We start from the raw sequence: 23,138 nt of genomic DNA on the forward strand, positions 1-23,138 counted from the left end.
AGCCAGAGCAGGAGCCAAACTTGCCTTATCTCTATGGGGAGCGAGTGAGGGACAGTTATCATCAGTTGTCTGTGCCTGTTGGTCTACAGTGGAAAGGTACTGAGGGGGAAAGTCTTCAGGGACTGGAGGTGGGGAAGATTTGGGGCCAGCATCCTCACGTCTGTCCCTGGACACTTCCTGCAGCCGAGTCCCAGCCCACCGTCTCGGCACTGCTCTCCCCCATGCCTCGCCCTCCTGCCATGCTCATCTGCGAGCTGCAGGTGCTGCCTGGGCAAGGGGAGGGGATACTGCCTGCTGCTTCCCTTGTCCTTGTCTTCTGGGGCCTGTCGGTCAGGCATATGAATCCTGGCTGTGCAGACCACCTTCCGAGCCTCCCACCGGCACCCGGTCCTCCGGGTCCAGCCTCAGCAGAACCAACAGGCACAGAGCAGGTGCGTTAAGCAGCTCTGCCCAAAGTCACGTTGCAGGAGGGCACCAAATGCAGGCCTGGGAGCTGCGGGAGCCACAGACCCTGCCTCAGCCAGCGCCAGGCAGAGGCCAGTGTGGCCCAGGAGTTTAGCCAACGTGCTCTGTGGAAATGTGAGGGTCAATTCTCTCACAGAGATGGATGTGAATCCCAGATTTGCCACCCATGTGCTGTGTGACCTTGGGCAGATTGTTCGCCGTGCCTGAGCCTCCATCTCCCTACGCGGAGGATAACATCCCAAGGAGTTAATGCGATCACGGGCATAACGTCCTTAGCATGATGCCTGATCCGTGCTCATCCGAGCAGCCCTTGTGTCTTCCTCTCCCTTTCCTCCTTCTCACGGTCCTCTCCCTCCTTCCTGCCTGACCTTGCTCCTAAGCAGCTAAGCTCACAGCCAGCACCACGTTCTACACCAAGGCCCAGTGTCTTGGCACCCAAGCAATGGTTCCGCTCTCCTCCCCAGAGCCTTGCCCAAGCCCCGGGGCCAGTGCTCTCCCGTGCCAGCCTTGGTGCCTGCTCCCTTCCCGAAGACTGCTCTCCGGCTCTTCTTTCTGGAGCCTCCACGCCTGCCACACCAAAGCTGGGGCAGCCATTCTCACAGGCCTTGGGAGCCCTAGGAAAGGAAATGCCACTCTAAAACCTGGCGACGTGAGGAGGGGGACTGAAACATCTACCTCAGGCTACTAGAAGGTATCCAATCCAGAGTCACGGAGCCCTGAAGTTGCAAGAGACCATCTCCAACCCCTGCCCCATTTGCATCTAAGGAAATTGAAGTCCAGAAAAGGGGGTGAACTGCTCCAAGTCACCTGGCTGTATAGTGCTAGAGCCACAAGCATAACGAAGGCTTTTACATTCACACCTGGAGAACACTTCTCTATACCCACAATGCAAGAATCCAGGCCTCTCAGCACTTCCTATACTTTAAAATACAGAACGAAGAAGAGTGTTGGCTGAGGCTGTGGGCCCAAGCACCCACGTTGATTCCAGCTCGGGACACTAGGGAGCAGTTTTTGATGCTATAGTGACTTGCATGAACAACCACGTGTTTTCTCTCTGGAAGATATGACCTCAGACCCAAGAAGTAAAGAAGTAGAGAAGGCCCACAGGCTGCCTGAGAGTGGCCCGAAGTTGCACTCCGACCACATGGCACTCGGAGGAGGAGATGCTCCAGGGGCAGACGCCGAGACACAGGGCAGGGCCTGCGGGTGGCCTCCAGTCACACCTGCTGTTGTTCAGGGGCATGCCCCAGGGTGAAGAGGACTTAAGCGCATGTCCCTGGCTCTGCCTCGCCACGGCCCACCGTCCCCTCTCTCGGCCACCCCTCTGTCCTGGCTGTGAGTCCCACCACGTACTGGCAACTCCACACCCGGGCCCCAGGCTTGTGTGCCCTCCCTGAGGCCTGAGGGACACGCCTAAACCCTGCTCTCACTTTGCCCCTTGAAACAGGCTCCGCCTGCGACCCCACCCTGCACACCAGCTCCACAGCCTTGCCGGGTGCCCAGTCTGTCAGGAAATGCTGCCGCTCCACTTCCAGAATACACGGAGGGTCCGCCGTTCTCACCACTTCTGATGCTGCCACTTTCTTCTAAGCCACCATTGTCCCCTGCATTGCTGTGTCTGCCTTCTACATGGTCTCCTGGCTTCCACCCTTGGCTCCTGTCGACAGCTGGGTGGGCCTTCAAACCCACATGGCCCCTCTGCTCAAAGCCACAAAGGCAACCCCACCTCGCTCTGCACTTGTGGCCTCTCGAACACCGTCCCCTCTCCTTCCCCTGCTCAGTCTGCACCGGCCACACCGGTGGCTCCTCTGCCCTGGAACTCTCCTCCCAGTGTCCTCACGGTAACTTCTCAATTCCTTCCTGGCTTCACTTTGTTCAAATGTTGCCTCCTCAAGCAAGCCCATCCTATTTAAAATAGCACCTGCCTCTACCACCCCAGCACCTCCGGTCCCCTTGCCCAGCACTACTTTCTTTTCTAGAGCTGTCACCGCCTTCTTGTATGGTCCCTTTGTCTTCTGTACTTACTGCCCTACTCAGTGTATGTTCACTCTGCTCCAGAATGCAATCCCATGAGGGCAGGGCTTTTGTCTTGCCCCAAGATGTATCACAGATGTTTGAAACAGTGGCTGGCACAGATGGCGAGGCTATAAATACAGTGGGATTCCTGGGATTGTGGGAAATCTGTTTCCTGAGGGGGGGCACCCACGCCTGGCACAGGCAAGGAGGAGCAGGGATGAGTTTAAATGTGGGGCACATTTGGGGGGGGTTAGGACGAACAGGGCACTTGGTGAGGGGACTGAGAATTGATTCCTGTAGGTTTAAAGTGTCAGAGATGATGGGTTACAGGTGAGAAACCTCACGAGGCTAGAAGTGTGGACTCCTAAATAGACCGTATGTCTGGGAGTGTCTTGTGATGACAACAGGACTGGAAAACTCTGGGGAGGCCTGGAGGTGGAAGTTCCTGCCTCTGAGAACAAGCATTATTGCTCATTCAATTTGTCGTCCATGATCCTGGCCACTCCAGGAGTGCAGGGTTAGGCCAGAACCGTGCTTCTGGAACAGGCCTACTGAGGCTGCAGAGTCATGGGCAGTGGTCAGTAGGCTTGGGCTTGCTTTGATCAGGTTGTACCTGTCATGGCCCCTAACAGTGTCTGTGGGTTGTGAACGACAGACTAATGAAATGGTCTTGGTTAGAGACTAGGCCCTCCAAGTTATCCCAGCAGGGTTTTGAAAAGGATGTCATTACTTGAGTGCCACAGCCTCTGCATGCCACAGTACTCACAGCTTACCCTGAGTTTTAAATAGATACTCTCATTTGAGCTTCAGCACACATCACCATAATGTTGTCTTCCTTGACAGATGAAAGACGAAGTCTCAGGGCGTTTTGGTTAACACTTGGACAGGAAGACCAGCAAGTCTCAACAATTTGCCAGTGTTCTGACTTCAAGTCCAGAACTTCCTCTTCCAAACTGCCTTCCAGCCTAGGGTGATGTTACATTTGCTCTTTTTTGTTCAGAAGCCACTAGTTAAGTGGGAGAGGGGAGAAAGCAGTCCAGAAGTAAGTGTAGGGTCCCTGGCCACCTCCTCTTGCTCTCAGTCACATGCACTGAGGCCATTCAGTGGGACTGCAGACCCAGCTCCTCAGGTGGAAGAGTACAGAGTGTCTGGCAAGGGATGAGGGGAGGGTGGGAGGAGAGAAGTGCATCAGAGCCCAAGGGTGGGCTGGTAAATAATTTATTTAGAAAGTGAAAAAAACAAAAACCCAAAAAACCTGTGGCTATTTAAAATAAAAATCACAGGAAGTAAGGCTTGAATAAATCCTGGCCAGTGGGAGCAGACCAGATGGGAACGCATGTGTGTATGTTTATGAGAGGGCGTGGTGGGTTACAGAGATCGAGGACCTCTGGCCTAGGGAGAAGTGAACGAGCCTGAATCCAGCTGTGCGGATGGAGAGACACTATCTCTCCACCATCGCTGTTAGTATTAGCATGTGGGGAGGAGAATCCTCGCCTGTCAACTTCACAGAGTAGGGGAGAGTTAAACGAGGTAGTGCAAACGTGGGCTGTCTGGAGAATGCCATCATACGAATGTGGGGTCTGCTTGATGATCTCAGCTCCTTTCTTCTCCTCCCTCCCTCCCCCCCCAACACAGCTACATTTTCTGTAGAAATTTTATGTCCTAGAAAAAAAATTGTTTTGCTTTTTCTTTGAAAAATGTGAACAGTTTGGGAAAGTATGGCAGGTAGAGTGATATGGACCTTGCCAACAGTGAAAAGAACCCAAAGCATCCTCTGGGACTGCAGTGGGACCTCTGCATCCCAGGGCAACTAGCTGTCACTTTCCTGTACCTTCCTGCCGTAGGGCTCTGAGTGTCTCTTCATGGGTTTTCACAGGGTCTGCACTGCTGTCTGTAAGAGGAAGCCCTCTTAAGGCATAGCCTATGGCTGTCATCTCTTTCCTGTTTGTTTCCCCACAGATCCCCAGTGCAGAGCACTGCACGGTCCAGGCTGTGCACAGAGCTGTGACCTTTACATACATGGGCTTAGAGCTTATCCAGCCTGTTAAACTGGGAATACATTCAGGAAGGGGGAGGCACTGAGGGGAGGGGGCTCAGAGCATGAACAGGAAGACTGGCTTTTTGGAATGATCTGAAGATTTACTGTACGAAGTTAAGGGAGAGTGTATACACATACACACACACACACACACCACGAGACAAAGACAACCCACTGTTCTTGGAGACAGAGGGGCAGAAGGGCAATGGAATCTGGAGCTATTGGGTGAGCAGGGAGGGGCAAGAGGCTATTGGAGGGGACACATGGAAAGCATAACAGCCTCCTCCCAAAGCCCACCTGCTGGGAGAGAAGCAGAGGGGCTTCCAATCCAGTGGGATCAGGCAGGTAAGATGACTTGTCAGTTCATCTGAGTGGGGAAGGGGAGGGGGGATGCACGGGAGGCGGGGGAGTTTGGGAGGTTGTTTCAAATATCTTAGATCAAAACTCTAAAGCGTCTGCTCCGTGCTGTTATTCAATGGTTCAGTGCATCAAAGGTTTATGCAAACATTACCAAGTCTCTTAATTAAGGAAAAATGATGAAAAATTAAACAACACATGTTAAAGACTAACCGCAAGAAGCTTTGCCTACAGATAAAGAGAGAAGATTTAAACATGCCAGGTAACAAAAAGACATGTGCAGAAACTGGTAGGAACTGTATAGGAGGAGGCAACTCAGGTGGGCGGAGAAGGCAGCTGAGCCCTTGTGGGGCTGGGGCTCTGCTGGGGGCCAGGGAGCCAGGGGAGGGCTAGCAGGGGTTGGGGAACAGGCTGGGGTGGGCGGAGGCCAGGCAGGTGCATGAGTCAATCCCCTGTGGTGGTTCCTGTGTGAGAGTGAGGTGCTCACATGGAGTCTGCTTCCACAGCAACTGGGGGAAAAGCCCCTCAGAAGAGCTCTTGGTAGTTCACCCAACCACCTGGTTCTTTAGCTTCTCCAGAGAGGAGGGCACAAACAAGAGTCTGAGCATGATGGTTCCCCTCTTCTCTCTCACATGAGCTTGCAGGGGCCAGGCTGCCTGCACGGGCTGCTGATGTGGAATTGAAATAGAGCCCCTTCACCATGAAGATAGTGAGGTGGTCTGGGGCCAGGGTGGGCTATGCTGACAATGCAGGTAGAGGCCTAGCCTCAGCTGCGAGCATGCCACTTTGAGAGAGCTCCTCTCCAAGATGCAAGAGGGGAGAGGCAGCGACCTGGAGGTGAAGGTGGGGGTTTAAGGAGGATTGGGTCCCTGTCCCAGCAGCTGCCCAGAAGTTGTAAACATCCTCTTGTCCTCACTCCATGATCCCCATAGCTGCATCCTCCCATACAGTGTGAGTCATGCCAGGCTGATTATACAGGGAGAGAGGAAAAAATGCAGCAATCAACACTTAAAAGGAGAAGGGAAGTCCTAATGCGTTCCAAAAGTTAAAAAAAAAAAAAATTAAAATATTTCAAAATAAAGCAACAAGAAAAAAATCCTTTAAACCAATTTAAACAAACAAAAACAAAATAAAAATAAGGTGGGGAGGAGGAAATAAAATGAAGGAAAAAAATAAACTGGGAGGATAGATGAGTGTTAGAGCAGGCACAGACAGTTAGGGACAGACGCCATGTACTTACGTTTACCTCGGTGATTGCTATATCAACAATGCTACCCACAACAATCAAGGCGTCAAATGTATTCCATGCATCACAGAAATAGTGCTGCATGGGGCAGAGGAGCCGAGGAAAAGAGAGAGAGAAGAGGGAGGAAAAAAAACCAATAACAAAGGAGAAAACAAAACAAAAGGGAAGAGGAAAAATGAAAAAAAAAAAAAAAGCATGAAAAGGAGGGAGAGAAGAGAAAAAAATGAGAAAAGAAAGAGGTTACGTGGGCGTATTAAATACTCTCTTACCACTACAGTTCTGGCGGCTCAAACCTGGGTACCCTGGTTTTCGCAAGGTGGAGAGGCCTGGCAAAAGCTGGGTTAGTTCAAAGGTTACGCCGGGTGTGGCCGCCGGGTGCGGCCGCCGGGGAGGGGCCGGGCAGTGCCTTCCAGCGCGCTGCCTGCTCCCTCCGGTCGGCTCCTGCTCTCGGGTCCAGCACAGCTGGGCAGAGCTGGGACCAGCGGAAAAAAAGGAGGAGAAGCTCCCACTTTTTTTCCCCACAGGACGACGGCAGGTTCAATAAAAAGCATGACTGGAGGCGGGTAAAAACAGGAAATTAAAAATAAAAATAAAAGGAGGCAAAGAGAGAGTGTGAGAGAGAGAGAAACAGAGGAGGCAGAGGAGGAAGGAGGGAGGTTTCCTGGGGAGGGCAGAGTAATACTCACATTAGTTTCACTGAGAATGACGTCAATTATGCTGCCAATTACGATGAGGAAGTCAAAAACATTCCAGGGATCACTAAAGTAACCCTACATAAGGGAGGGGCAGGCAGGACGGGGATTAAAAAGGAATGTTAGACAGACAAGAACAGAGCAACACCACCACCAGAATCACTGTCCAGGCTCCTCAGTGCTGCTGCCGGAGTTGCGAACACCCTCACTGTGGCCAGGAGCCCCGAAGGGAAGGGAGCGCAGGGAGGCGGATAGCCCAACCTCCTGTCCACCCTCCCTTGGCCACACGGCCCCCATCCTGCAGATCCTCCCTGCCTCCCCTTTTCACAGAGGCCCTTTCCACTTCCCACTGGGGGCAGGAGTGGGTGGGGACAGTGCAGGGCAAGTGGCAGTGGGCTGGGACCCAGGAGTATGGGTCCACATCCAGCACCCCTGCACCCCTGGTTCTCTTCCATCAGGAGGGCCTGCCTGGAGGGAGGGAACACAGGTGTGTGGCCCCTTAGAGGTGAATGGGCGGTGGTCCCATGGTGAAGCTGGGAATAAAGAAGGCCCTGGACACCACAGCAATCAGTGTGGCCTGAAGGGTGGTTACCTGAGCTCAGAGGTGACTCATGGAAAGCTCAGAAATAAAAAAGAATCGAATCACTGAAACAATACCTATAACAAGCTGGACTCTGTGCGGAGTGAATCAGGGTAACCCTTGTTCCTACATGCCCAAATGTTTCTAGGGATGGTTCTGCCCTGGCAAAGGCTGTGCTAGTGGAGAGGAGACAATCGAGGTCGGTCTCACAGTCTGGTAGTGTCTTACGTGGCTCCAGATGGTGCTTTCTGGGATGTCTCCTAAGCACCTCCCCAGGTTCCTTCCCCAACATTGTCATTCTGACGCAGGGTCCTACTGAAATTCAAATGCCACCCAAAGTGAGAGAAGTTATGGAAGCCCTTCCTGAGAGCAGGTTTGGTAGGGCAGGCTGGGTAGCCAGTGTGGGGACACTGCCTTCTTGGAAAGGGAAAAGGCAGCGGTGCCACGGAGGAGAGATGCTGGCATAGGAGGGGAAGACCAGGGTCCTGACTTCACCACTTTGTCCTGTAGATGTAGATTTTATGTGTTTGACACCATATCTGGAGAAGAGATGAGCATTCTTGAAAGACTTTTCTTTGAGGTACTTGGACAATTGGTCAACCAAGAAATAGACTGTCGCAGAGCACTAAAGGATCTCAAAGTCCTGGGTGGGTGAATTCTTTACAAAGAGCAGATGGGTTGCTTGGGTCTGGACCATTGCCTTCTGGGAGGTGTGGGATCTGACAGAGCAATGTTCTGTGAGCACATGGGGTATATACAGTTTAGGAAACCCCAGGAACAGGGCAGTTACATTGCCCATGGGTGGAGTGGAAAGGACCTAGCAGTAAAGAGATTTGTCTTCCTTAAGAAAGAACATTTGCTCCTTTAGTTCTTTAACGAATATTCTGCAAAGCAGACAAGACAGGGCTGGCTGCATTTGTTCAGTAGGACCAGCATTTTCCTGTTCCCTGAGCTATCAGGAGATGGGCTTCTAGAGGCTGGTGAGTGTGAACACGGAGGCCCTCGAGGGCTCCCCAGGCCTCTCTCCCTAGCTCTCTGAAGGCTGCCAACTCGCCTTTTAATTTTTTACTCACAAGAGCCACGAATCTGTGTTCTTCCGTTTCCTCCTGGCTCTATTTGGCTAACTCCCTTAACTTCCCACTTCCCCAGCCATGCCCTCTTTCCAAGGGACCTCAAGACATGCTGTCCCAGGGCTGTTATTCTTAGTGTGGGAGGTCAGGCCATGGGGAAGGGTCTCTTGGTTCCCAGGCATTTCTGCCAGAAGAAAACAGAAACGCCACTGCGGAGACTTTGGACAGCCAGACTTGGGAAGCAGAGGTTGGCCAGGGTGCGGGTTAGGTGAGGGTCAGCTTGAGATTGTGGTGTTCTTGTTGGCTTCCCAGGGTGTTTTCCTAAATATACCAGAGCCTTTGAGGCAGAGAAACTTCTCTCCCCGACTTAAGTCACATGCTATGAGCAGGAGACAACCAATTCCCTCTCAAAGTCTCAGTATCATTCACAGGCAAAAAGAGAGCGCTGGTTTTCGGGGGAGGGGGTAAAGCATGAAGACCCCAAATGAACAGTAAATATGCGTGATTCTAAAAATTAGATATTGGAAAACGCTGGGGGACTGTCTCTAGATACAAATACCATCTTTGTGGTGAAGCAATTTCAGAAGGGAGGGGGTCAAGGAAAAGGGAGAGGAACAGGAGCAAGAGCAGATCCAGGAAGGCTCAGCATCGGCCTAGAAAACGTGGCAACAGAACATTATTTGGGTATGAGGGTGGGAGGAAAGGCAGGAAGGTGAAGTCCCAGTGCTCGAGAAATGAGGGTGAGTTGGAGTCTTTTCACCCACCAGAGAGACCTGAAACAAAGTGGGCGAGCTGGCCTTGGTCTGCAACACCTCTGAGGGACGAGAAAGGGGAAGGAGGAAAGGCAGAGAGCAGAGCAGGGCTACGCGCTGAAAACCAGATAAACACGCAGGTTAATCAGCTGTCACACCCGGGGAAGGGCTGCTACCGAAACGGACCCTGTCAGCTTCCTGCTTGTGTGTCCCTGGTCACCCCCCTCTTGGACTTCTTTGTACATGTGCAGATGCCAGGAGGGCAAGAGACAGGTGGCTCCCCCTTGCCACAGCCGGCGCCTGTGTGAGGCTTCTGCTGGATTAGGATTGCTGGGCGCTGTTGGGATTAGTGCCTCACCTGTACCTGTGCCCACCTAAGGCTGAGCCACTGGGGCTTTACCTGCCCTCTTCGTCCTGTGGCAAACTACCTGGTGGGCCTCCACTGGCTGCAGAAACCAACCAGTTCCCTTGTTGTCAAGGGCTCATGTGGACCCAGCCCCGAGGGCTAGAATGCAGGGGGGTGAGGGAGCATGTCTGGAGCTGACAGGGTCCCTTTAAGAGGCAGCTTTCACCCTGGCCCATGCACCCACCTTCCCGGCCCTCTGTCCCATGAGCCCAACAGTCCACTGAGCCGGACCATGAAGATGGTTCCAGACGCAGCCTTCAGGTCTCCTTTCCCTTTGTCAGCCTCCTTCTCCCAGAGTGGAGCCCCTCCAACAGCCCCTTCCTCCCACCCGTTCCACACCCATTCCCAGAAACAAAGCCCATATCCTCTTCTATGCTGGGCAACACGTTGTCCGAGGCCATATTCCCCACACCTGGCCACACTCCTCAGTGGGAAGGACCTGGGAGGAATATTTCTTGCCGTTTTTTCGCGCTCTCTCTCTCTCTGTCACACATGCACCTGTCCTTGTGCACCCCTCATTTGCTGGAAAACACTGGTAATAGAGGTTTTGAGGGTGTAATGGAGGAGGGAGGTTGGGAAATAATCATAGACTTTTTTCCTTATGAAATCAGTTTGGCCAGGAGCCAGGTTATACCCATCACTCCTTTCTCTGGTGACTGGGTCCCAAATGGTTGGGAGTCAGGGCTGGGGAAGGAATTTTCCAGACCCTCCTTGAAGTGGTGAACCAAACCTCTTGATGCCCAACTCCTCAGAGCCACGCAGGGAGGTCACCTGAAGGGACGGAGCCTTCCCTTGGTGTCCCCAATTGCTACAGATTAAGCGGATTTTCCCTTTCAAATCCCCAGCCTTTGGGGTGAGTGCAAAGATGGGCCTCTCCTCTGGCCATCCCAGGGAAGGTGTCATGTGCAGCCACCTGGGCAGAGGAGCAGCCACAGCCAGCTGATCTGTATGTGGCTGCTTGTACCCCAGGCCAGAACCCCTTCTCCTGATGGCTGCATAGCCTCCACTCCCTGACTGGCATGGGCTGAGAAAATGTAGACCAGATTGATATTAGCTTCAGCAAACCATTATTAGAAAGGAAAAATTTTGCAATGGCATCATGTGATGCATTTTACATGCACAAGAATTTTCGATTTTCTTCTTTGGATTATCTGTGCCCTGATTCAGCTCCATCATTGCAGATATACCAAGTTGAGAGAGGCAGGGTAGTGGTTAAGAGCGTGATCTCTGGAGGTGGACTGCCTGGGTTCATATCCTACCTCTGCCATGTAATAGCTGGATAACCTTGGGTGAATAATGTAACCTCTCTGTGGCTCAGTTTCCAACCACAGGGCTAAGGTGAGGATTAACCGGGACTATACAAGCAAAGCACCTAGACCTGTGCCTGGTTTGTAGTAAGCTCTACATATGAGCTGTGGTCATTGTCAGCTAGAGCTGATCTGCCTCCCTTCTACTTATGCAGGACTCACAGGTTCAGTTTTAGGCGCAGGACTGAGCAGAGGGGATGCAAAGCCTAGGTGTGTGGACGGCGGGGGGAGGAAGTTGACGGCCTTTTCTGCTCTCCTCCGGTCACCAGCACTAAGACTTTCTGGAGTTAAGTCTGGCTGGTACTATTTGAGATTGGTGACTTTGGTTAGACTTAAGTTCATGTAGACAGTTGACTGCTGGGTTCCTAGAAGCCACCATTCCTGCCAGGGAAGACATAGTCACTCCTCCTACGGCCGGAGGCTGCCGGGTGGGCCCATTCTCCATCTCGCTGAGGAAGAGGTTACAGGCACATGCCTTTGCCATTGAATTCTGGTTCCTTCTCCCCCCAGAGCAGAAGCCTCCTTATGATCTCAGAGGTTGGTGGTCAGAAGTCCACAAGAAGACCTGCCCATGCTCAGGAATTTTGCGGTAAGAGCTACTGTGCTGCCACCCTCACTTCTTTCTCTACTCTCTTCCTTCCTGCCTACCTTCATGTCTTCCTCAGATGGGTGGGGCAAAGAGAGGGTGAGGCAGCGAGCACAGGGGAGACCAGGTAGTTCTTCCTGACCCGTGGGGAGGCAACTCCGAACTGGTAGTTGTCCAGGGGCCTACCCTGTTCCCTTCTGAGGAAACCCTTCTGGAGCCCCAGCAAGTGTGGTGAGGTGGGCTGTGGGGGGCTGCTGGACCTGAGGCAGAGGGTGGAGGTCAGAGGGAGAGAAAGCCCAATCACCCAGGAGCAGAGATGGCGGAGAGTGAAGCACCTGCGGAGATTATGTGCGAAGAGAAAGATGGAGAAGGGTGTTGGTGGGAAAGGCCATTTAAGGTAAATGGCAGGAGAAGGGGAGGAGGATAGGGACATGGGGAGAGAGGACAAAACACAGATGGTGGAAAGCAGGGAGGAAGGGGGGCTGGGCAGAGGAAGTGTGACAAGAGACTAGGGGTGCAGCAGGGAGGGAGAGCCCTCAGTTGGGTCCCAGGGCCCTGAAGTGACCCCTGCAGCTCAGACAGGGGAAGAAGCAACAGTCAACAGGAAACTGGAGAAAGTGGCCAAGGTCACCAGAGGAGGTGGGGCCTAAAATGGGGGGAGGGCCAACAGATGGCTTGTCCTCAACCTGGGGGCCCTGGGAGAGCTGAGGCTCCCGGCAGGTGAGCACCTGAGGCAGGTAGGTGAGGTGGGTGGGGCTGCTCCTGCAGGCATGGGCCTTCCCTGTCCTCAGTTGTGGGGCTGAGTGATGGGGGTTGGATGGAGTGGGGGCAGGATCCAGGCCCAGCTGGCAGTGGCTGCGTGCGTCTGTGAGGAGTTGACCTCATGCAGCATCGTGGAATGCGATGGTAGCTGACACCAAGCAGAGGTAATGCAGGTTGCATTGTACTAGGGCGCCGTCTAGACACTGCAGTCATCATGGACACGAGTGGTGTCTAGTGGAGAAGGCCCAGCGGAGCACACTGCTGCTGCCACTGGCAGCCCAGGGCTGTGAGGATCCCTGCCTTCTTCTGTTGGCTTCCGTCCTGTGATGTTCATTCAGAGGCACCCAGAGGCACATGCTGCACAGACAGCTTGGGGACTGTGCGACAGGGCAGGAGTGGGCAGAGGTCTGGGTCCCTGCCCTGGCAAGAGGAGCCTCAAGGTGGGTGGAGGCTCCTCTCATAACTGCTGGAGGAACGCACACTCTGGAAAGGCACACTTTTAACTGGATACCTTCTGCTCCAATTTCTCTTTGGAATTAGCTTTTTCCTCCCCAGGAACGTTGTGAAGGCCTTCATTCATTTATTTATCCAGTTGACATGCAACAGGCACTAAGTGCCTGGAACTATGCAAGGCCGGGCATAGAAACGTGAACCAGATCTCTGGAAGCCTGTGGCCTCTCCACTGGAAGCAGGTGGAAGCTGGATCTCGGTTCCCTTCCCGGGCCTCAGGAAGCTCTTTCTCTGCCTGTGTGCTGCTGAGTAGACTGGGGGATGCCAACAGCTGCTTTATAGTACTCATGCTGGAATAAATGAGCCCATTTCTGTATAGGAGCCTCCTGGACTAGGGCGTGGAATGGACGTGTCCCTGGAGCAGAGCAAGGCAGGTTCAAAGCAGAACTTCAGGTTCAAATGAGCATCAGCACTGTCCTTTGAAGAAGGCAGGCAGAGGACAGGCAGTGCTGGGAGTGGGTGGAGGAAGAGGAGCCCTCCCGCACCTTTGCCGTGGGAATGAGCTTGGATGCCTGCGGCCGCTAAGCCACCTGCCTCCCTCAAATCCCTGCCCTGTCCAATCCACCTGGGTCCTGGAGCAAGCACAGTAAAACCAGAGCAGACAGGTCCTGCCATCCAGCCTTTTGTCCTCTCGCCCCTGTCCCCATGCCCCCACTCCCGACGTTGCGGCTGCTCCTTTGTAAAGGGGCAGGTAAGTCCCGGCCGAGAGCATCAAGCCACAACTCCGCTTTGGTGAATGAGACGTGAGCCAAGTGAGCCCTCAAGATGGCCTTCACTTCCAGAGGGAGGCTGAGCTGGGCAGCGGGCCACCTAGCCTCTCCCTTCCCACATCTTAATCTGCAGAACAGGACCGTGAGGGCTCATGCCGTCTCTCAGGGGCTCCCGCGAGGGTTTTGTGTGCTCCTTGTGACAAGTGCCTGTGGTGCCCACTGCTGCTGTTTGAGTTCTCCCCAGAAGCTGCCTCTCCTGGCCCCGGTGGCCTTGGCCTGTGTGGCGGGTTCAGGCCCCTGTGCCCCGTGGCCGGGAGTCTCTCCTCCTCCCACCAGACCCAGGTTCCAGTGTCTTTTCCAGTGGCAGGAAACCATGCGTACTTTCCACCGGGCATTTTCCACAGTGTGAATAATTTTCTCCATTAAATAATTAAAGTGTAATAGCTAATACTACCCTTCCCACATGAAAGCTTTATGCAGTCATACAATTATTTTTCATTATTCGCAGTGACTTTAAAGCGCTCAAGCGCCACGCAGGAAGGATACCTGTCACAACGTTGCAACAGTATGCAAATCCCTGGGCAAAGGAGCTGCAGTGGGGAGTCCCCTCCCTGACAAGCCCCTTTGTGCTGGTTGTTGTACCCCGTGGACACTCACAAATAAACACTAATCAGGAGCGCTGGCCTCCTGATTCCGGGCTGGCCTCGGAGGCTGCCTCCCTCTCTTCCATCTCCCGTTCCCACTCCTTTTAATGTGACATGTGTGGTAAGCTTCTGGCCTAGGGGTTCCATTGATGGTGGGAGACACTGTGGTTTCTTAATAATTTGAATAAACAGATTTCAACTAAAATTCACTAAGAGGCTGCGTTGAGTCCCACCTTAGCCTGAGGCAGGTGTTGGTGTGGAGTGGGGGGGCCTCCGGGCACGTCGTGGAGCTCTGCAGGGGCATCCCAATGATTGGAGTGGCAAACCTGGCATTTAGGACTCAGTGGGTGGGGAAAGGGATGCTAAATGTCCTGCAATGTGTGGGGCAGATCTGCGCAGTGCAGAAGTGTGGAGTATCCTGTGTGACTTCTGATGTCATTTATGTAAGGTGACATGCAAGTAAGGCTTGCCCATTGTAACTTCAGTCTTTATCCCAAGGTCTCCCACCTCTGCTCTCATTACCCTCTACTTTTTGTGTACAATGAATTCTTACTTCTACTAAACACAAGCTTCCCCATTACGTTAGTTAAAAATCACATATATATATTTACATTATGTGTATGGATGTGAATTTATTAAAGTTTCCTATAAATTTTATTTAAGGAAAATTAAGGAGGTATTATAAAGTATTTGCTAACAAAAAAGAGGGCTTTGGGTCCAGAAAGGATTGAAGACCACTAGCCTAAAAGAATAGCTGAGTTTCCATACAATATTTAAAAAGGAAACATTCTTGCTTGCTCTTGAGATTTTTTAAGTTGAATTTTCCAAGTCAGGGAGGTGATACAAAGTCACACAATCCTAGATGCATTCATGTTGCTGATGGTAGTTTTACCCACAGCGACTCTTGGCCATCAACCCACCACTGAAGGTGGCGCCGGCATCGTCTTCTACTTAGCATGTTGATAAGAGGGGTTCCCTGGATGAACATTTCCCAAATGCTTCAGCAGCACACACAGGACAATTCTTCATTGGGCAGAACTGTCCCATGCATTGCCGGGTGTTCAGCCTCCTTGGCCCCACCCACTAAATACGACCTATCAGTTTTGCCTCCCCAGATCATTGTGATGGTCCTACGGATTCCCAAAACTGTGTTCTGTAGGTGTGTTCTGTGGCACGTTAATTGGCATTACAAAAAGCCAATGAAACAAAACATGCAAACCAAGAAAACCCCAAGGGTCCCATCCTCCGGGAAGGCTGGAAGTGTTGAATCCCAGAGCTCTGACTTGGCGCAGCCTCTGAGTGCATCACAAATCAAAGGCTCTGAGTTCTGCACTGAAGAAACCATCTAGTCACATTTTAGGACTTCTCTAATGTAGGTGGCCATGCAACAAGGTCCTGTGAGCCCTTGATGGTGGCTGTGGGCATCAGTGGCTGCCATCTCCACTCTCCACCCTGTGTTGCTCTCACCCCAGAGAGCAGCTGGCTTGTGGCGGTGGGTAGGGAATTGAAGGGGCTGTCCTCATGGGATGTTGGAGCGTGTGACCCAGGGGCTGGAGTCATTTTTGTGAGGAAGGAAACAGGGGTTCCTTAGAGTGACCCTTAGAGCACCCAGGGGATGCTGCCTGTGCAGGCCAGCTCTGGCTTGCTTTCCTTCAAGGGATATTACCAGAGCTCCTGACACGCACAAGGTGCTGCCGTGTGAGCACTGGGAGGGATGGAAAGATGAATAAGAGATGCTCCTGCTCCAAGGCTATCCAGTCCTGTTGAAAGGATGAGACATTTCCAGCAAGAGCTCTGATTTAGTGCCAGAAAAGAGAAAAAGGTGCTTTGAGAGTTGAAAGATGGTGGAGACCACTTCTGGCTGGGCTGACGTGGGAAGCAGCTTGAAGGACACAGCATTTGAGCTGGGCCTGGAAAGATGGCGTGGGCTTTCTATTATCTATTACATGGAAGAGGTGAATAGGATCCTTGGACCTGAATGCAGTGCAGGGTGTGGGCAGAACTGAAGAGGGGACAAGGCTGGAAAGTGGGCCCGGGGCCTGACAGAGGACTTGCGGCTGTGGACGATGGGGAGCCACAGAAGACACTTGTGGTGGTGCTCAGGACAGATCAGAGCCATGAGGAATAAGGGTGAGGCTTCTGCAGCAACCCAGAGGACAGAGGGTGCCAGCAGAGGCCAAAAGAGGAAAGGATGGGAGGAGAGATCAGGAGAGGCAAGACTGAACTGCCGACTCCTGAACATGACCTCGTCTTAACCATTATCCTCTTATCTCAAAAGCTCAGAGTCCTTAGTCCCACACCACTGTCCTTTCCCTTTTCTTTAGTCAACATTGTACACTCTTCTTGAACACCTTCCCTGAGAGCATGGCTGGACACTGAGCAGTGATGAGCAGCCCAGACCTGATTCCTGGAAGACTTCGGGGCATTTCCCTGCACTGCGAATGACCGCATGGGGATGACATCTCCCTCCTCGAAAGGACTCCAGGAGCCTGCATTTCTTGCCGGGGGCCAGGGTCATCCCCAAGAGGCTGGGAACAGCTACTGAGCTCTGAGGATCGCCCTGAGGCCCTGCTGCAGGCCGTCAGGAGATGGAGAACTAAGCCAGCCAGGCCTTCGAGCCCCAGGGTGGACCTAACTGCTGAGGGCAGAGCAGAGGGGAGGGGGTGGAGGGGCAGGGCGAGAGAAAGATTGGAAGGAATACAGACGACTGTATGAGAATACTTGTCCCTAGCTAAGGCACCAGGTAGGGGGTGTACTCCCCACTGTGTGTGTGTTTTTTTTTTTTTTTAATAGCAAAGAACCTCTTAGTAAAGGAGAAGTTTAGTAAAGAAAGTCTGTCTTAGAAATTCCATTTATGGAATCAGAACACACTGGTTTCTTTGCCAATGTGTCCAGTGAGCTCTAGAAGCCTTGGCCTCTGAACCCCTCCTGGGCAAGGATTTCCAGCACGGGAGAAAGAGGAACATAGTTGGGAGCCTCTGTCGTGCTTACTAAGAGAGAGTGTGGATGAGGAAAAACTGCACTTTTTTTTTTTTTTTTTTGTTTTTTGTTTTTTTCCGTGTCCGGCAACGGATCGCAACCCTCAGTGTTGCCCCCGTACCGGACCGGGGACCGGCAATGGGACTGCAACCCTCGGTGTTGCTCCCGCGCCTCGCTCAGCCAGTGAGCGGGAACCGGTCTGTATGTGGGATCCGAACCCTCGGGCAGGAGCGCCGCCGCGCTTCCCAAGCGGCACACTTATCCAGTGCGCCACCGGGCCGGCCCAAAACTGCACTTTTAAGAACCCTCCGCCCTCTGGACAGCCAGGTGGCATTCTGGCATTCTCTTGGTTTCTAGAAGCTTCTTCCTTGCAGCTGGCTAACATCACTCACACCGTTATCCTAAGGACAGCATCTTCTTCCTCAGCCCCTTCTAAGCTGTCCTGGCCCTGGCCTCCAGACCCCATTTTTTCCCTTCTCTCCCTTCTCCTTCTTCCTCTTCTGTCCATTCTCCAGCTTCTCTTCTCCTGGAACACGGAGGCTTCTGGGCAGGGTTCTCGGAATTTTTATCTTCAAAGGAAAGTGTATGGTGCTGAATCCTAGAACACATCTCCAAGCCCAGACCGCCTGACTGAATTCCAGATTTTAACAGCCCATGGGACTTTTTTTTTAACCTAATATATGCCCAACTTCCCCATCTAAACTGGTTTCTTCCTGTTGTCTATTTCGGCAAATGGCTCCCATCTGTGCAGAGACAAGCTGGGAGCCATCGGCCGTCCTGACTCCTCTTGCCTCCCTCACGCCTGATCCCCATTAGATGATGTCATGACTTGGCTGCCCTCATTCCCTCCCCACTGCCATCACCTGCGTTTCCAGCAACAGGCTCCAACCTGCTCCCCTCCCACCCACAGCAGTCCATTCTTCGCTAGGCAGCCAGCACACTGGCTCAGTGATGCTCGATGACCCAGCCCCTGTGGTGTCCAAGGGCAGAGGGGGCAAACCCACACCCATTGCTGTGGTCCTCTGGCATACTCCTTCTCTTCACTCTCCGTTCTGAATTCCCAGAACAAGCTGAGCTGGCCCCTGCCCCAGGGCCTTTGCCCTCCCTTATCCCTGAAATGCTCTCCTTCTGCCTCCTTTTTAGCCTCCAGGGCTCAGTTAAACAGGTGCCTTCCTGACCACGTTATCCAAAACGGGCTCCTCTCCCACCACTCTCCTGTGGTGGCCTGTTTCCCATCACAGCACGTACCCCATCTCTGACCTCTGTGTTTGTGTATTGGTGTCTCCTGTCCTGCATGTGAGCCCTACAAAGGCGATTCCACGTCTCAATATCATCACTGAGGTGCTCAACAACTATCTACAGAAAGAAACGATGGAAAAAGAAGCACTGACAAGTGCAAGTTACAGAGGGCGCATTTCAATTCAGTCTAAAGAGGGATTCCAGACAGAGCTGTTCTAGAAACAGGGAGTCTCTTATGGCAGAAAGCAGGGATGTGCAGAGATTTCTGCACTGATGGAAGATCCTAATGTTTTCTGACAATATCCCGACTCTTTTCTCTTGTTCTCCAGTTCTATAATTCTCATGCATTCATTCATGCACACATTCAACTCTCACCGAGTGCCTCTCGTGGGACACAAAAATGAGTATGAAACAGCCCCTGCCTTCTGGGGACTCAGCAATGTGGTTTTTGTCTCCACAACTTGCAGATCTTCCCACTGCAGGGTGTGTGTGTGTGTGTGCGTGTGCGTGTGCGTGTGCGTGTGCGTGTGTGTGTGTGTGTGTGTGTGTGTGTGGCATTAGGCTATTCTTTCTTTTTTCCCGAGCCCAGCTATCCTCTCCTGAAAGTACCTGTCAGTTCACATTTGGAGAGGAAATCCAGGAGGTCCAAACCAACCTAGGGAGACAGAACAGTCAGGTGAGCAGTGATGGGAGAGCAGGGGCCTCAGAGGAGGTGGAAGGACACGGGAGCAGAGCAGACACATTGAATGCACTCTGCTCCCTCTTGCTTGCTTCCCTCTCGTCTCTCCTTCTCTGATAAGGAAGAAAACTAACTCTGCTGAGGACCCACTAAGTGCCTAGAAACAACACAGCCTGCTCACATCTCTTGTTTCAAAGGGGTGCATGGAAAGAGTTTGGCTTTCAAGTCACTTTCACCTGCACTAAAATACCAGGGTTGTTATGATGATTCAATGAATTAGTATTTGTCAAGGTGCTGAGAGCAGGCGGAGTACAGAAGCACAGTATTAAGTGTTTGTTACAAACAACAACAAAAACCTCGCTCTGTGATCTCGGACATGTCACTCAGCCCTTCCCTGACTTTCACTCTCCTCACATGTAAAATGGGACCACAGCACTTGGCTTAGTGGATTGGATGAGATAAAGAAAGTAAAATATGTGGCCCAATGTCTGGTTCATCACAGACACTCCTTTGTTTCTAAATGTTACTTAAGCTAAGTGGTAGGAATTGATACAAAGTGGGTCAATGTGTTTATTGATTGCTTCTTTCTAAGTTGAAATCTGAATACCAGGCTGAACGGTGGGGGTTCCAGTGATGAATGAGACAGGGACCTTGGGGCTCTGGGCAATGCAGGATGGGGCCAGTCAGGAGGTGTGGGCTCCCCAGCCTGCATGCTCTCCAGGCTTGGTAACATATCTGCTGGGTTGTTGGTGTACTTTAGCCAAACAGCACACGTGCGAAGAGTTCTTGAAATAAATAATACGAAGAATGACAAGGCCTAGGGGATAGAGAAAGAGGAAATGGCGAAGAACTGAGCTGAAATCTCATAAAGCCCAGTAATGGGTTGCATCAGCCACAGGAAAGGGTGAGTGATAGTTTCAGACACTAGTAGCATGCTTTCTGCTGTGTCTTACACAGTCCACCTTGAAGGATAAATTAAGATGAATCTTGAAACTGTATAATGGTGTGAGGCAGAAATCTGGCTGAAGGGACAGACTAAATGATTTTAGGATGAGAGATGGCAGAGCACTGGATTGCAAAAGGATCTCCTTAAACATGATGATGGCCAGAACACGCACAGCAAAGCTGGAGGGGATGCTCCTTTTGTGCAGAGGTAGAGGGCCAGGTACAGACTCCCAGGCTCGGCATCCTGCTGAGTTTCATCTGGATGCACTTTCTGCAGATGTGGCCTTGCTCGCCATGGTCTGCTTGCAAGTCTTCCTATTTTACAGAGAAGCTGAGACATGGCTTGTGGAACAAGTGCTTGTATGAGCTTCCCACCCAACTCCCTGCTCACCCCCAGCTTATGCAAGGTGATGCTGAGGTGGGACCTGGGCTTCCTGGGTCACAATCTACCAGAATTTTCTCTCTTGGTGGGATCTGGGGGCAGCAGATGATCAAGCAAAGAAATAAAGTGAAATTTTCTTTGTAACAATTAAAGCCTCTTCAAAACTACTGCATCATTTAGAAATGTATGGCTGACAAAATTCCTGGAAGAGGGCAGCTACTGGCGAGTGGTGCACTGAGAGGCCAAGGAAAGCTGGAGAGAAAGTAGACTCCAGTGGCAATGCTGTTAGTGCATAAAAAACAAGCCATGATTTCTAGAAGATTCTCAGGTTTTATCGAGAGGAAATGGCCCAACTTGCACCCTTTCCTGCTGGTTATCTTGCTTTCTCCTCCCTTCTCCTCACCCTATTCTGGGCTCTAAACAGAGTGCTGAAATTTCTCTTGCCAGCCTTTGGAAGAGCGTGTGGAGTCTCTCCCACCCTGGGAACAGCCGCATAGGCCTGGTGGAGTGTGCTGCAGGGTCCTCCTGGCCCGGGGCACTCAGGGGAGTTCTGGCTCTGCCCTTTTTCTCGCTTGCCTGCCCAGGCTTCCCCAGTGCTCCTGGGGTAGCTCAGGGCCTTGGCTGTGTCTGCCGGACCTCTTCTGTGGACTAGCAGCTTCTCTCAGTGCCCGTGTGTCCTCCTCTCCCATGGCTGTTTCTGTCACAGGGGGCAGCATTCTAGAGCCTATTCTTTGGCATGCCCCTCACTTGCCTCCTCTGGGGGACAGAGAATGTGTCTGATTACAATCCAAATTGACACTCTGGCCAGAGTAGGAAAGTAGGCCTGGCTTCCACTTAGTTGGTAAAAAGGGGCCAGACAGTAAATCTCTTCTGGGCCAGACAAGTAAATCTGCTAGTTGAGTTGTTTATGAGGCTGCCCTCACCACTTCTACTGCCAGCAGAAGTCAGAGCCCTGGTCCACCTCCTGGGAGACTCCTGGAGACAAACACTCCAACACCTCATGCCGCGGGTCCATACCTGAAAGGTTTGGACTGAATGGCATGAATGCCCCTGGAGAACACAAGCTGGCTGAAAGATGTGGACCACGGTGTCTCCTGGCTGTGTGAGGAAAGAAAGCTATTTGCCAAAGGGAAACCAGATGCTGGGTCTTTAAGGAAAGAAGGTTCTTCTAGACGAGGACAGAGCTGATGGTAGACTGAGAAGCTGACTGCTGCAGTTCTCTGCTGTAGTGGGTGCTCGCTTGAGTGCTCCCCGTGCACCACCCCCCGCCCCCCAGTCTTCCTGTTGCCTGTCCTGTATGGACTTAGATCATCGGCTCAGCACAAGCCCGGTGAAAAAAGTTAGCTGGCAAGGACTTTTTATATCCTGACCCCATACTCAGGTACACCCCACCCCGCCAAAAAAAAAACTGTCACCTTGGCAGGGTCGACAATCATTCCCAAGAGCAAAAACTATTCCTAAGAACAATGGAGTAGGCAGAGAAAAGAGTGCTCTGGAAGCCACTGGAAGCTGGGGTCCCTGCACCCCATAGGCACACTTGGCTGTAAGAGCAAGGCTGCCTCTGTGCATGGGAAGTCCAAGCCAGCAACACCCTCTCTCAGGCTCAGAGACTTTCAAGATGCAGAGCAGACTGGCCCTGGCTAGAGAGCTCCACAGTGCCCATCACTAAGGGGACATTTCGAGAGCCTCCCTGCTCTGCCTTCTCATAGCTTGGCTGCTGCATATGTCACTGAGACCAGAGCAAGGCCACGCCCAGTGCCGTCCTGTGCTGAGTGATCCCAACAAAGAGACAGCATTTGAGCTCCATGGTCCGAGTAGCTCCAATTCTGCTAGCATCTCATTTAGCCAGGCTACCTGCTAGTCATAACTCATCCCTCGCTCCCGGCCAAGGCAAGCGCTGAGGGGTCCATTGGTGGCCCCTCAGGATGACACGCTGAGGCAGGAGGAGCTGGGCTCTTTGAGAGCATCCGTGGTGCTGCCAGCCTCACATGCTCTGCCTGTCTGCTCTTGGAGAAGCAGCCGCAGCTTCGCTGCCCTCAGTCCCTGTTTTCTGAAAGATAATGGGGGCTTCAAAAAAGTACCCAAAGCACAGAAAATATGGTGGCAGCTGAATTACTGCCCCGCCATTAGCTGATATTCTGAAAATGTTGGCCAAATCCTCCATTTAGGGGCAGGCAGAAGGAGCCATAGCCCAGACAGTTTTGATGGTTGCTGCAGGCATGCTGGGCCTGGCAGCAGAGGCCATGGGCCAGGGCCAGGAGACTAGGCAGGGCCGGGCACGGAGATGGCATGGTGGGAAAGCTGCCCAACCATGGAAGTGACATCAGGCCATTAGGCAGGGGTTCTCTGGCCAGCACTGGGATGTACAAGGACAAGGTTCTGCATCCAGGGCAAGGGTCAGATAAGAACCAAATAGGGGATTCGGGCTCTCAGACTTCAGTGTCACTAGGGCACTAAAATGCTAATTAGGAAACCTAGTCACAAGTCCAACAAACTGGGAAAAAGAGTATCTGGTGTTCCAAGACTCACCAGGGACACACCTATATTGGGCCTACAGCAGCAAGACTAATTCCAGACCATACCTGCAGGCATGGAGCTCTGAAAGTGCTCTCTGCCTTTGTTAGGACCAGTTCAGGAACTGGGTGGAGAAGATTCTGCAGGGAAAGGGCTATGGCACTTGTGGCTGCCAAGGACAGGGAGATCCAGGGACGATGGTGGAACCGACAGAATCAGGAGGAAACCCACACTGGGGATCCCAGGGCAAGACACTGCC

At 52.4% G+C, this 23,138-nt stretch overlaps 1 protein-coding gene across 1 annotated transcript in view; it reads right to left on the reverse strand.

The window, feature by feature from the left end:
- The window catches only part of CACNA1C (calcium channel, voltage-dependent, L type, alpha 1C subunit), a 128,390-nt gene that overhangs the window by 71,831 nt on the left and 33,421 nt on the right, over positions 1-23,138 (reverse strand). Inside the window, exon 17 of the mRNA XM_008578333.1 lies at positions 6,117-6,200. Coding sequence (XP_008576555.1) covers positions 6,117-6,200 — 84 coding nt within the window. The remainder of the gene's footprint in view (positions 1-6,116; positions 6,201-23,138) is intronic.

Source organism: Galeopterus variegatus, unplaced genomic scaffold, assembly GCF_000696425.1.
Source record: "Galeopterus variegatus unplaced genomic scaffold, G_variegatus-3.0.2 Scaffold73, whole genome shotgun sequence".
NCBI classification, from domain to species: domain Eukaryota; kingdom Metazoa; phylum Chordata; class Mammalia; order Dermoptera; family Cynocephalidae; genus Galeopterus; species Galeopterus variegatus.